Consider the following 16,129-nt stretch of genomic DNA (forward strand, 5'->3'; position numbering starts at 1 on the left):
AAGCTGGATGTTGCGTTTATGTGCGCAACTGCTTAACCTGTTCTCGTGCCCACGCTCTTGAATCTTTCGAGTTTTCCATCATCTGACTACGACTGCAGAATCACTCTCAAACTAAATTTATCTGTGTTGTATACCTCTCACCTAACTCCTCTGACTATAAGAAATTCTTTGACTACTTAACTTCCAAAGTGTACCACACTGACTCTCTTCTCTTTTGCAGAGATCTCCATTCTTGGAGACTTCATTGTTCATCACCAGCTTTGACTTTCCTCTCCCTTCACTGACCATCCTGGTGAATAAGCCTTCAACTTTGCTATCTCCACGATCTAGAGCAATTGGTGCAACACTCTACTTGTATTCCTCACCGTCCTAAAGATACGCCCAACATTCTAGACTTTTTCCTGGCCCCTAATCCTTCTGCTTATGCTGTCATCCTCTCTTCTCCGTTGGGCTCCTTCGATCACAATGAACATTTTAGTGAAATTGCAAGCAGACTCAATGATGCACTACCCCCTGCTATCAGAAATGCCACTGAATATCTTCATGGAAGTTATCAAAACTCTATGATTTTCCCTCCACTCAATTCTATTGATGCAATGAATGTTATCAAGACTATCAAAAATAAAAAGTCAAATGTTAATGAAATCTCTGCCAACATACTTAAACGAAACACCGAGGAAATTGCTTACCCTACTGGAATACTTTTCAATCAATCAATATCCACAGGTAAATTTTCCCTTATTTCAAGACTGCAAATATTACACCCGTACATAAGTCTGGCCGTAAAGATGAGCATAACAATTATCGTCCCATTTCTACCGTCTCTATTTTCCAAAATATTTGAATTACTAATGAAGAATAAATTAGTAGCCTAAATTGAAAGTAAGAAAATTTTTCCTCTCACTATTTTTCCTCTCACCTCTACTCATCTCTTAACAGTAGACTATCAGTCTTATCTATATTTGTCGATTTTTCCAAAGCCTTCGACACTGTTAACCACATGATTCTACTTGACAAATTATATTTTTATGGTGTACGTGGATGGCTACACTCCTGGTTCCAAGACTATTTAACAAACAGATCTCAGTGTACAATGTATGATGGTCATAAGTCTTCCACATGAAATATGTATACTGGTGTCCCACAAGGCAGTGTTTTAGGACCTATTCTGTTTGCTCTATATATCAATGATATTACTAATATTCTCATCTGCTAATACCATCCTCTTTGCTGATGACATGACCCTGTATTTCACAAACTCAAATAATGAAACATTATTTCTACAAGCTAATCAAATCTTAACAAATTACATAATTGGTCCCTAATTAATAGACTTACTATCAATACCAATAAAACTCACTATATGTTATTTTCTAATAAAATAACTGCTCTCTTGCCTGAACTAACAATCAATAATAACTTTATAAGGAGAACAACCAGTTTTAAGTTTTTGAGAGTCATGTTTGACGAAAACCTTAACTTTAAATCCCATATAAATCGTGTATCTATGAAAATTTCAAGGAGCACTGCAATGCTGTATAGACTGAAAGATTTTATGCCCTGTGAAATACTAAAAACCTTGTATTATGCACATATAACCACACCTTCTTTACTGTAATCCTATTTGGAGTACCACTTATGCTACCCATCTGACATGCCTGGACAGACTACATAAGAAAATCATCAGAATTATCAGAAAAGGTTCTTACCTCGAACACACCACTCCTCTATTTAAAAGCACAAAAATTCTTAAATTACAAGATATACCTAAACTTTCAATTGCAAACTGTATGTACAAAAATCAGATCAGTGCCTCACTTCCTTCTCATCAATATCCCACACGACATAGACATCCTTCCATCATATCACCTTACACTCTTCCGACACTCCACCATGTACTTATGACGTTTAATCTGGAATTCTCTTCCTTTATAAATTCTAGTTGTCTTCAGTAGTCTGTAATTTGTATGTTTAATATTTCATTGATTTTTCTCAACTATTATTACTTATATTATTATTATTGTTTGTTATTATAATAATTTTTATTAATTTGTGCCTGAAAAAATTATTCTTATAAAAGGGCTGGCCTAATATTAATGTATACATAAAACATATTATGTACAGACTTTATTGGCTATTAATAAATGTTTAAATGTTTAAATGTATCTTGTTCTATCGCTCTAATCCCTCCTCAGGATCCCCCTAAGCGAAGGCGTCTCTGGCGTTTTGCCTCTGCTACTTGGGAGGATCTGAGGAGGTATTTTGCTGACTTTCCTTGGAATGACTACTGCTTCCGTGTCAGAAACCCGTCTTTGTGTGCCAAGCGCATAACAGAGGTGATAGTGTCAGGCATGGAGGCGTATACTCCTCACTCTTTTTCACGACCTAAACCTTCCAAACCTTATTTTAATACAGCTTGCCTTCGTGCTATACTCGTACATGATAGAGAGGTGGCCCACAAAAGGTACTTAACTCTTTCATCACCAGAATCTCATGCACTTTATATTTTCTGGGATCTATCCAAAAATATCTTCACTAACTTTGCTTCTTCTTCTTTCCCTCCTATATTTCAACCAGATGGCACCACTGCTATCACATCTATTTCTAAAGCTGAACTCTTCGCTCAAACTTTTGCTATAAACTTTACCTTAGACGATTCAGGGCTTGTTCCTCCTTCTGCTGCACCATCTGACTACTTCATGCTACCTATTAAAATTCTTCGCAATGGTGTTTTCCATGCCCTCGCTGACCTAAACCCTCGGAAGTCTTATGGACCTGATGGCAGCCCTCATATTGTTGTACAAAACTCTGCCTCAGTGCTTGCACGTTATCAAGTCAAACTCTTTCAGCTCTGTCTGTCAACATCTACCTTTCCTTCTTGCTGAAAGTTTGCCTACATTTAGCCCGTTCCTAAAAAGGGTGACCGTTCTAATCCCTCAAACTACCGTCCTATTGCTTTAATTTCCTGCCCAAGTTTTTTTTTTATCTATCCTCAAAAAGAAGATTCTTAAACATCTATCATTTCACAACCTTTTATCTGATCAATGGGTATGGATTCCGTCAAGGCCACTCTACGGGTGATCTTCTAGCTTTCTTTACTGAGTATTGGTCATCCTCTTTTAGGGATTTTAGTGAAACTTTTGCTGTTGCCTTGGATATATCAAAAGCTTTTGATAGGGTCTGGCACAAAGCTTTGATTTAAGATACGGCTTCTATCCTTCTCTCTGTAACTTCATCTCAAGTTTCCTTTCTGACCGACTGACTGCTGTGATAGACGGTCACTGTTCTTCTAAATCTATTAACAGTGGTGTTCCTCAGGGTTCTGTCCTGTCACCCACTCTCTTATTATCCATCAATGACCTTCTAACCCAAACTTCTTGTCCTATCCACTACGCTGATGATACCACCCTGCACTTTTCCACGTCTTTTCATAGACGTCCAACCCTTCAGGAAGTAAACTTTTCACGCAGGAAAGCCACAGAACGCCTGACTTCTGATCATTCTAAAATTTATGATCGGGGTAGGACAAACTTGTATTGTTCAATGCCTCAAAAACTCAATTCCTCCATCTAGCAACTCGACACAACCTTCTAGACAACCATCGCCTCTTCTTCAATGACACTCAACTGTCCCCATATATATATATATATATATATATATATATATATATATATATATATATATATATATATATATATATATATATATATATATATATATATATATATATATATATATATATATATATATATATATATATATATATTGGAGAGAGTGACACTCTTCAGTGACACTCAACTGTAACCCTCCTCTACACTGAACATCCTCGGTCTGTCCTTTACTTGTATTCTGAACTGGAAACTTCACATCTCATCTCTAGCTAAAACAGCTTCTATGAAGTTTAGCGTTCTGAGACGTCTCCGCCAGTTTTTTTTTTTTTTTTTTTCTCACTCTCCCCCTCTACCTGCTAGCTCTGTACAAGGGCCTTATCCGTCCATGTATTGAGTATGCTTCACATGCCTGGGGGGTGGGGGGGTTCCACTCATACCGCTCTTCTAGACAGGGTGGAATCAAAAGCTTTTCGTCTCATCAACTTTCCTCTAACTAACTGTCTTCAGCTTCTCTCTCATCGCCGCAGTTTTGTATCTCTAACTGTCTTCTACCGCTGTTTTCATGCTAACTGCTCTTCTGATCTTGCTAACTGCATGCAACAGAATTGAAAGGGTTTGACTAGGCTAGGTGCAAGCACGGAGGCACATTTTCAGAGAATAATAGGAGGGACCCCATGAGATTCATAAGCCTTCCGAGCCTTTAGGCCAGCGAGGGCATGGAAAACATCAATGCGAAGAGTTTTATTAGGTACCATAAAGCAGTCGGACGGGAGGGGAGAGGGAGGAACAAGCCCTCAACCGTGCAAGGTAGAGTTTTTAGCAAAGGTTTCAACGAAGAGTTCAGCTTTAGAGGTAGATGTGATAGCAGTGGTGCCATTTGGTTGAAATAAAAGAGGGAAAGAAGAAGAACCAAAGTTATTGGAGATATTTTTCGCTACATGCCAGAAGTCACGAGGGAAGTTAGTTCTTAAAAGATTTTGACACTTTCTATTAATGAAGGAGTTTTTGGCTAGTTGGAGAACAGACTTGGCATGGTTCCGGGCAGAAATATAAAGTCCATGAGATTCTGGTGATGGAAGGTTTAAGTACCTTTTTTGTGGGCCAAATCTCTATTATGTATAATACAAGAACAAGCTGTGTTAAACCAAGGTTTGGAAGTTTTAGGTCGAGAAAAAGAGTGAGGAATGTACGCCTCCATGCCAGACACTATCACCTCTGTTATGCGCTCGGCACACCAAGATGGATCTCTGACACGGAAGCAGTCTTCATTCCAAGGAAAATCAGCAAAATACCTCCTCAGGTCCCCCCAACTAGCAGAGGCAAAACGCCAGAGGCATCTTCGCTTAGGGGGATCCTGGAGAGGGATTGGAGCGATAGGACAAGATACAGATATGAAATTGTGATCGGAGGAGCCTCTCTCCAACGGAGGAGAGAGGATGACAGCATAAGCAGAAGGATTAGAGATCAGGAAAAGGTCAAGAATGTTGAGCGTATCTCCAAGACGGTCAGGAATACGAGTAAGGTGTTGCACCAGTTGCTCTAGGTCGTGGAGGATAGCAAAGTTGAAGGCCAGTTCACCAGGATGGTCAGTGAAGGGAGAGGAAAGCCAAGGCTGGTGTTAAACATTAAAGTCTCCAAGACTGGAGATTTCTGTAAAGGGGAAGAGAGTCAGAATGTGCTCCACTTTGGAAGTTTAGTCAGATAATTTCTTAGTCAGAGGAGTTAGGTGAGAAGTATACAACACAGATAAATTTAGTTTTAGAGTGACTCTGTAGTCATAGCCAGATGATGGAAAACTCAGAAGATTCAAGAGCGTGAGCACGAGAGCAGGTTAAGTCGTTGTCCACATAAACGCAACATCCAGCTTTGGATTGAAAATGAGGATAGAGAAAGTAGGAAGGAAAAGAAAACAACAGGGAACAAGAGGGAACAGAAAAGGAGCAACTGTCAGTTGCCTCAGACACCTGAGTTTCAGTGAGGAAAAGAAGATGAGGTTTAGAAGAGGAGAGGTGGTGTTGTACAGATTGAAAATTAGATCTTAGACCGCGAATGTTGCAGAAATTAATGAAGAAAAAGTTGATGGGGCTGTCAAGATATTTGGGGTTGTTATTAGAAGAACAATCCGACCTGGGGACATTTATGGTCCTCTTCCCAGATGGGGACTCTGAGGCTGTTGTAGGAGTCGCCATGATAATTTTGAATTTTTGAGTGAAGGGTGTGTGTGCTATTAGGTGCTTGTAGTTTTGTGTGGAGGAAGAGAGTTGTCTTTAGAGGGCAGGGTGTGACTGCCCCCTTGTGTTGTAAGACACAAAGGGAAACGTTCAGTGAGGTCACAGCTGGGTTTAATGATAAGTTCACAGCACCCCTTGGTCCAGTGCTATAGACCTCACTGGGAGTAATTATCGTTTCGGCAGGTGCCTACTGCCTCCTGCTGTAATTTACTAATATCACTACTAATTCCACTATTCAAGTCAGTGATATATATTAAAATATTGATCCCTGTGGCACCCAACTAATATATATATATATATATATATATATATATATATATATATATATATATATATATATATATATATATATATATATATATATATATATATATATATATATATATATTATATTATATTATGGATTTACAAAGTGGAAGTCTTGCCTGACAAACTTGTTAAGTTTTTACAATAAAGTTTACGAGGCAGTAGATAATGATGATAATTATGGCATCTTATATCTGGACTTTAGTAAAGCGTTTGACATCGTACCCCATCAGAAGCTCTTTGATAATATCATGGTTAAGCGACAGGCGACAAAGAGTTGTAATAAACGGCTCTAAATCCGAGTGGAGTCACGTGATTAGTGGGGTGTCACAGGGATCAATATTAGGGCCATTGTTGTTTTTAATAATATATATATATATATATATATATATATATATATATATATATATATATATATATATATATATATATATATATATATATATATATATATATATATATCAATGACTTAGATAGTGGAATTAGTAGTGATGTTAGTAAATTTGCGCATGACACAAAGATACGTAGATTAATTAGGTCAGAATCAGATGCCATCGCCTTGCAGGCAGATTTAGATAGGATGATAGATTTAGATAGGATGGACTGACAGATGGCAAATGTAGTTTAATATCAAGAAATGCAAAGTACTTAGCGTAGGTAGAGGAAACCCACACAGTAGGTACACAATAAATAACGAAACTGGTAGGTTCAGGGTACGATAAATATTTAGGAGTTATAGTTAGCTCTGAACTCCGTCTAGGAAAGCAATACATAGAGGCCAGAAACAGGGAAAATAAGGTATTAGGAATAATTTTTAGGAGTGTTAAAAGTAGAGGGCCCGAAGTAATATTAAAGTTATATTTGGCGCTGGTCAGACCTCATCTACAATACGCTGTGCAGTTCTTGTCCCTACATTACAGGAAAGATATAGGTCTGTTAGAATCAGTATAAAGGAAAATTACTAAAAGGATACTGGGCATGAAGAGTATTCCTTACGAGGTGAGTTTAAGCTGTTAAATTTACATTCTCTAGCGAAATGTAGGTTAAGAGATAGAAGTCTTTAAGTGGTATAAGGGTTTTAAAAAAGGCGATGTAAGCAAAATTCTTAGGATCAGGAACCAGGGTACAACAAGAAATAACGGGTTAAAGCTTGAAAAATTTAGGTTTAAGAGATAGGAAGACATTGGTTCTCAAATAGAGTGGTAGATAAGTGGAACGAACTCAGTAATTATGTTGTTAGTGTTAAGACATTAGGGAGCTTTAAGAGAAGATTAGACGGGTTTATGGATGGTTTATAGAGATGATAGTTGGAAAAAAGGTGGGCATATTTCATACAGGGACTGCCACGTGTAAGCCTGGTCGCTTCTTGCAGATTCTCCTATTTCTTATGTTCTTATGTTCTTTTATGTATTTTCTAATATATATATATATATATATATATATATATATATATATATATATATATATATATATATATATATATATATATATATATATATATATATAATCTTACTTTTAATCTGGTAGAAACTGGCTGAACGGTACATTATACTGCGGGAGTTCGATGACGCCTACAAGTATCTCATGGGTGGGCACGGCGCATACATTGCCTCAGCAAACAACCTAATCTACATGATATCTCTGTACTCCAAGAACGGCAATCCCACCTTGAGATTGATGAAGGTGCTGTTATATATATATATATATATATATATATATATATATATATATATATATATATATATATATATATATATATATATATATACTCACACACACACACAGAGAGAGAGAGAGAGAGAGAGAGAGAGAGAGAGAGAGAGAGAGAGAGAGAGAGAGAGAGAGAGAGAGAGAGAGAGAGAGAGAGAGAGAGAGAGAGAGAGAGAGAGAGAGAGAGAGAGAGAGAGAGAGAGAGAGAGAGAGAGAGAGAGAGATACGCTTACAAAAAAAAAAAAACCTAATGACATTTATATAGCTTATTGGTTACTTAAGAATATAAGAAAAATCAAGGACCATGTATAAAGCCAGTTCCTGCGGTTTTAAAACGCACCACATATTATCACCACGTAATGTGTGTGTGTGTGTGTGTGTGTGTGTGTGTGTGTGTGTGTGTGTGTGTGTGTTTGAACCAGTGGTGTAATATTTTTAACACAGCCTCTGTGGAACATCCCCCTCCCCACCCCAACAACAAGAAAAGGTTCAATAAAATTATAAGATAATCATTATGACAGAATATGAGCACAATGATTTTTTTTTTCTTTTTTTGATACGATTTTTTCTTCTTTGGTCAAACCTACAAATTTTGTTTGTTTACTTGGCATGGAATTCAAGGAAATTTTTTTTTTCTTAGTGCGTGCTTGTACACTTTACATTTGTTGCAGTGGAAGACACGGGTAGGTTTCTCACCATCACCATTGTGTAACAGTTAGAGTAATATTCTTATCTGCTCCTCAGGGATAGACTTAGTTGCTGGAGTCTCTCGTTTTCTTAACAATTTCTACATCAATGGATTCACTAAAGGAAGATCGTCCTCTTTTCCCTCCCTAATACTTTTGGATTTAGTTTAAATTCTCGTAGCATCATTATTTTCAGCAAAGGGTTATCATGGACTTTGGAATCTTTGCTGTATAACAACCAGCATTCCACAACAGTCGCATTTAAGAAGTGGAAGAATGTTTTGCGACATTTGACTCTAGATTACTCTCTCTCTCTCTCTCTCTCTCTCTCTCTCTCTCTCTCTCTCTCTCTCTCTCTCTCTCTCTCTCTCTCTCTCTCTCTCTCTCTCTCTCTCTCTCTCTCTTTCTTCCTGTATTTATTGTGGCCTAGTTTTTCACAGTGTAGCCTAATTTTGCCACACATGAAAAAAAATAAAATAATGTATGTAAATTAGTTCCTATACTGTGAAGCATAGACGTCATACAGTAGCCTAGTATTCATAAAATGGGTAAGAAAAGTTTTGTTACACGTACCTACAAAAAAAAAAAAATATATATATATATATATATATATATATATATATATATATATATATATATATATATATATATATATATATATATATATATATATATATATATATATATATATATATATATATATATATATATATATATATATATATATATATATATATATATATATATATATATATTTCCCTTAAGGGACCCGTGCACACTCCAGTCACCAGAATAGTAAAACTTTTTAAGCATGGTGGTCTCTTACGACCAAATTATGGGCGGAATCAACGGCCATATTGCTGAGCTCAGGGGCGTCAGACGATAAGTCGCATACCAGCATCTCGTGAGTTAACATCAATTGTGCATGAAAATATCAACCATATCAATAAATAAAGAATTTTGGATTGAGTTCATTGAACTGTATGCCTGTGGAATGTAAAATCCTAAGCAATTGAAGTATTCTTTTGGGACTTTATTAACAAAAATTCTCAGCATTGTGTTCAACCTTAGCCTGTCCCAGTCCCAGTGAAAGAGAAAAACAGTCTTGATTTGATCTTGATTATGCTTACTCCTGAGCCACAGCTTTGTACCGAAAACTCCTGTAAGAAAAAAAAAAATGAATAAATAAAATAAATGAAATAAAATAAAATAAATAGATAAATAAATAAATAAATTAATTAATTAATTAATTAATTAAAACGACAAACAGGAAAAACAGCAAAATCTTATATTTCATAATTTCGGGTTAACAATGCACAAATATAATAAGAAGAATATAAGAATATAAGTGCAGAATTTTTATTTATTTATTTTTTTTTTGTAAGCAAAAACTAATATAGAAACCCAGCTGGACTAGTGACAAGACTATCCTTCTTCCAGTCAGTATATGATGAATACAGCATGAAGGGCTAAATTAGATAAGATAACAGCAGGATACGGGAAGGCGCCGAAGGTCATCATTGCTGCAGAGCTGCATTTCCCATTGGTTATATAACACTATATAACAAAATAACACTATATAACAAAAAAAGTAGGTCAAGGAAGCTCCGGACCTAACTTAACATTTTGACGCCGTAAGCACAATGGTTACAGAACGGAAGTTAAGCACCACATTAAGCGTAACATTTTGGCTACTTAACCTTTTATCTGCCATGATCATATTTTTGGCAATATTTACAGCAGTGTAGAAATAAAAAAACAAATAGAATATAAAGAAAATAAACTATTAAACTAACAAGATTTGATATGCTATAGTATAAAAAAGTAAGGGATTAAGGGAAAGAAAAAAAAATGTATGGAATACCGCCCGTGGGCTCGTATTCTATATACTCGACCCTAGCTAACCGCCATTGATAACATAATTCATGACCGTCAGTTTTATGGCCATTAGATGTCGTTGGTCATAGCTTAATAATTGAAGAACACTGTCTGCGGATAGAACGCAAAGCTAATAATTTGTTAACTTAATTTTTTATGGAGTGAAATAGGTTCTTGGCATCATTTTCTGGATATGAATTGTTTCGACTTCATATTGTGACCTATGGGGAAGTTAAATGTGCTGAATATTTAATGTAGTAAAACTACAGTACAACACTCGGCTGGCATTGTTTACGGACGCACGGAGCAGTAAATTATAAGAGTATTCTCCATTTTTTTTTTTTTGTCCCCAAAGCTGAAGATGAAGACGATAGAAGTCTTCAAGCCATGCAATCCCAAGCTAAGCGACAAAGGAAAGCAAACTGGGGGAGAAGATGAATCTCTCCAGCTTGCAATATTGTATAAAGATGAAGTACATATACTGAGAAAAAAAAAATCTTTCAAGAATGTTGGTGTATCTAATAAAAATAACACACACACACACACACACACACACACACACACACACACACATGTATATATATATATATATATATATATATATATATATATATATATATATATATATATATATATATATATATATATATATATATATATATATATATAATTTTTTTGTTTATTTATTTGCTTTTATTTTTTTGAGGGTGTATGTAGTCAGGAAATTCTCTCAGAATTATGGTAATTCAGCATTGACAATTATCTTTAATAAATTCTCTTTTTTTTTTTTTTGAAGAATTGTCCGATTCTCTTTACAGATGTTTGAGATGACTTGTCAGTAGATCATCTGTGCTGCCAGATTCGGACTTGACTTGAACTTGACTTGTTTCATATATAATTCATATATAATTGTTCATATATATTTGTGGGCTTGAAACCCACACAGCCTATGGATGGCCCATTTTTGCTGGATGTTCTTAGTAGCGGCGCTGGTGCTGCTTCTTCTTTGGTGCAGGAAGTGGCGACGGGTTGGGGAGGGGTTGCCTCTGGACATCCCCAGAAGCGTGACACTTGAAGCACCGCGAGGCCTCAGGAGTGAACCTCCTGACGGAGAACACACCACACCAGACTAGGTCGAGAGAGTCCGGGAGTTTCCCCTTGTACGTCATCTCAACCTAACGCGTGGGTTCTCGGCGGGCGTGCCCTGCGCGATACGAACACCTGCTGGTGCATGCAACGCTAGGACACGTCAAAATGAGTTTGAGGAAGAAGGCCAAAGGGTATCGCAGAACGACGCCCGTGGTCTCGATCGTGGCCTCATCCAGGGTGATGCTGACAATTTTTTCTCGCAAGCCTTGTGCGAGGAGAAACGCAGACTCCTTAGTCTTGAGCTTAAGTATTAACTCACTCCTAGACAGGAGTACCCCAAGCGAAAGGCCTAGGTACTCCTCTTCCAGCCGCATCACGGCTTGGAAGGATGTAAGCTCCTAATGGGGAAGGAGCTTATACTGCTGAAACGAAGGTTGGGTTTGGGGAGGAAGCACCTTGCGGCGCCTGGCAAGACCCTCCCTCATCCTCGAGTGAGGAAAGGTCAAGGCACTGTCGAGGTGAAGGGGCCTGGGGCATGGTGAAAATCTCCCCCTCAATGAGGGTCACAGAGGTGTTCTCACCGCGAGAGCCGGAACCAGAATGTGTTGGAGGTCGAGGCTGTGGCCATGTTGATCAGACAGTTGTAATTACAAGTTTATGAAGGAAACGTAAGGTGACGTGAATAAAGAGTGTGTACGCTTAGCAAGTATAGATATAGGAAAAAAAAAAAGAAGGACAAGTAGATAAAAGGTGGTGGGCTGTTCACCTTGCTTTGTTTACCTGTTACTTACTGTTTTTGTCCATCTGAGATTTGATGGCTAGGAGTTGACAAAATTGATGATAGGTCTCTTTTACCGAACCTATAGAAGAGCACCTTAAGAATTTGATTTACTTATTTATTTTTACCCACCCAACAACAACCATCCCCTTCTCCAAAGATATACACGCCAAAAAATTCACTTGTATCATGCACGCGCACCTGACCGACATCGCAGAGCCCGATACACATGAAAAAAAATCTTTATTGTCTCAATAAAGCCTTTTTTGGGGGGTTTGCAATGGACGACATTCGATACGGGACGAATTCGCCTGTAAACGCTATCACCTCTGTGCTCTTGCTATGTTTAGTGTTTAGAAGCGAATTCGTCCCTTATCGAGAGTTGTCCAATGGAAACCAACAGAAAACTTTGTTGACGCAACGAAGATAACATAAAATCTAACAACAATAGCATTAGACGCGAAAACAATGTATCTTGATTATTTAAACCATGAGCCGAACATACCATCTACTGAATTCATCCTTAGACCAACGAAGAGAGACTCACTCCGTGATGATAGAGCTTGAATGAGACATCTAACTGTTCATCTAATATGCTGTTCACGCATGCGCTGATCCCGAGTTCTGGGCTCGTATTAATAAACACTCTTAAAGCTAAAAGTTACTCTCAAAGTAAAGATTACTTTCAAAGCTGCTCCTCACTTCTAAAAGGACTCTTAAAGTTGCGAGTTTGCTCCTAGATGTGCTCTCAAAGTAGGTAAAAGATACGAGTACCTCGGAAGGAATTTTATAGCGTTGGAAGTGCAACTTGCATTATGTACAATGACAGGATATACGCATTGTTAGGTCTAGTTACAATTATTATTATTATTATTATTATTATTATTATTATTATTATTATTATTATTATTATTATTAATAATGTATTAAATTTTTCCTCCTCTTTCTCCTCCTCTCTGCCTGGGCTGTGCGCGCTGAGGTCATGTGGATGTGGATATTAGTCAGATAAGTTTATTTAACATTCATATCTAGAGTATGTAGAGAGGGATATATGGATAGGAGAGATTGTACATATTTTCTTTCATTTGCTATGCAGTATTTTCATTACTTTAATTGTAACCTTTCCTTTAAAATAATAGATCTGTTATTTGATAATATGTGAGCTTTTCCCGCCCTCGGTGCCGGTGTCAGTGAAGTGCCGGAAGAGACGGGCGGTGGCGGCGTTCGGGTGTGTGGCTTGTCCGGGAGGCAGCCTTACCTCCTTGTGTAAATTTTGTAAATACACAAAAACTCTAGTGACCTGGTGTTTCCACATCCTCGCTAATTCTTACTGAACTAAACGTCATTAAACAGAACCAAAGGGAGAGAGAGAGAAGACAACTATGGTGAGTACAGTGGTGACAACTTTGTCTGAGACTACCACACCGATTCACCATAACAAAATACATGCATACACATCTGTGCATGTGCGTGTCTGTGTGTGTGTGTTTTTGTATTTCATATATATATATATATATATATATATATATATATATATATATATATATATATATATATATATATATATATATATATATATATATATATATATATATATATATATACGCACAATTGTTACGAAAACCAATCCCTGTCCCTTCACAAAGCTGCTGCACTTGGGCTACCTTCCCTGAGCCACGTCTCGCGTGGACTCAATTCAGGGCTCAAAGACAGGTGTACAGGTTCTCTTGTGCCTCCTGCACCCTTTTCACAACAGTTGTAATTCCAGGTCACACCAAGTTGAGGATGGCAGACTGTTTTACCGAGTCACAGACAAGGGAAATACTCAAAGCAACACCTGACAGCTACAGCTGCAAAAGAATCGAAAACCACATAAGAACATAAGAACAAAAGAAATAAGGGAAGCTGCAAGAAGCGACCAGGCTTACACGTGGCAGTCCCTGTATGAAACACACCTACCTATTTCCATCTGCTATTCCCATCCATAAACTTGTCTAATCTTCTCAAAGCTCTCTAGTGTCCTAGCACTAACTACATGATTACTGAGTCCGTTCCACTCATCTACCACTCTATTTGAAAACCAATTTTTTCCTATCCCCTTCCTAAACCTAAATTTTTCAAGCTTGAACCCGTTATTTCTTGTTCTACCCAGGTTGCTGATCCTAAGAATTTTGCTTACATCTCCCTTGTTATAACCCTTATACCACTTAAAGACTTCTATCAGGTCCCCTCTTAACCTACGTCTCTCTAAAGAATGTAAATTTAACAGCTTCAACCTCGCCTCCTAAGGGATACTCCTCATCCCCTGTATCCTTTTAGTCATTCTCCTCTGTACTGATTCAAATAGACCTATATCTTTCCTGTAATGTGGGGACCAGAACTGCACCGCGTAGTCTAGATCAGGTCTGACCAGCGCCAAGTATAACTTTAATATTACTCCCGGCCTTCTACTTTTAACACTCCTAAAAATGAATCCTAGTACCCTATTTGCCTTGTTTCTGGCTTCTATGCATTGTTTCCCTAGACGGAGTTCAGAACTAACTATAACTCCTAAATCTTTCTCGCACCCTGTACCTACCAGAGTTTGGTTGTCTAATGTGTACCTATTGTGTGGGTTTCCTCTACCTACGCTAAGCACTTTGCATTTATTGATATTAAATTGCATTTGCCATCTATCCGTCCATTCATTCATTCTATCTAAGTCTGCCTGCAAGGCGATGGCATCCGATTCTGACCTAATTAATCTACCTATATTTGTGTCATCCGCAAATTTACTAACATCACTACTAATTCCACTATCAAGTCATTGATATACATTAGAAATAACAATGACCCTAATACTGATCCCTGTGGCACCCCACTAATTACATGACCCCACTCGGATTTCGAGCCGTTTATTACCACTCTCTGTCGCCTGTCACTAAGCCATGACCCTATCCAGCCTAACACCTTTCCATCTATCCCGTGTGCCCTAACCTTTCTCAGGAGCCTTTAATGGGGTACCTTGTCAAATGCTTTACTAAAGTCCAGATATAAGATATCATAACTATCACCATTATCTACTGCCTCGTACACCTTACTGTAAAAACTTAACAAGTTTGTCAGGCAAGACTTCCCCTTCGTGAAGCCATGCTGTGACCACGTCTAGGAAAAAACAATTAACATACAATAACACGTATATAGTCGAGGTATAATACCCCATTGGACTTCCCCCCTCTGAAACAGTCCTTCCACAGTCCAACAGAGTGTTATAGGCTCAACCCGAGTAGGTCGATTACTGCCTCCTGGACAGCAGGCCTTATCAGGACCTGAGGATGGAGTAAAGTTCATTAAGCAGCTAATTACTTACGTACGTCCTCTGTGACTGAGCCGAATTAGGCCGCAGTAACGTTTGAGACAAGACAAAGACACTAACAAGAGACACAAGAAACTAGTACGAAAAAGTGCCCACGAACACTCACAGGAGGGTCAGTTACCGTTCACTGCGCAAGCTCAACCTGTGCTAGCTCGATCTATACACTCTCAGAACCGAGGAGTCACTTTCCTGGGTATAGTGTGTGTAATACACAACTACCCTTACTGGCAGACTACTATGGAGACTCCTATTCTACACAAATAGGCCAGGGCATATGGCCGGTAGTAACTCACTTATCCCCTTAAGGCAACTGACCCGGCTAACTACTATTATTCCACCCAAGTCTCCTTCAAATATTAGAGCACGTCTTAGTACGTCTGCTCCTTTCAAACCCTGGTTAGTGACTTTGAGAAAACGCGCCAAAAACTTTCCATGAACAGAGGGGCGACAAGGAAAGGTGGAGTGTTTACACCACACACACACCT

The 16,129-nt window shown here is 38.0% G+C and overlaps 1 protein-coding gene across 1 annotated transcript in view; it reads left to right on the forward strand.

The window, feature by feature from the left end:
- LOC135092915 (probable glutamate receptor) overlaps positions 1-16,129 on the forward strand; it is a 102,323-nt gene that overhangs the window by 40,978 nt on the left and 45,216 nt on the right. Inside the window, exon 10 of the mRNA XM_063991697.1 lies at positions 7,676-7,831. Coding sequence (XP_063847767.1) covers positions 7,676-7,831 — 156 coding nt within the window. The remainder of the gene's footprint in view (positions 1-7,675; positions 7,832-16,129) is intronic.

This window comes from Scylla paramamosain, chromosome 41 (assembly GCF_035594125.1).
Source record: "Scylla paramamosain isolate STU-SP2022 chromosome 41, ASM3559412v1, whole genome shotgun sequence".
Lineage (NCBI taxonomy): Eukaryota > Metazoa > Arthropoda > Malacostraca > Decapoda > Portunidae > Scylla > Scylla paramamosain.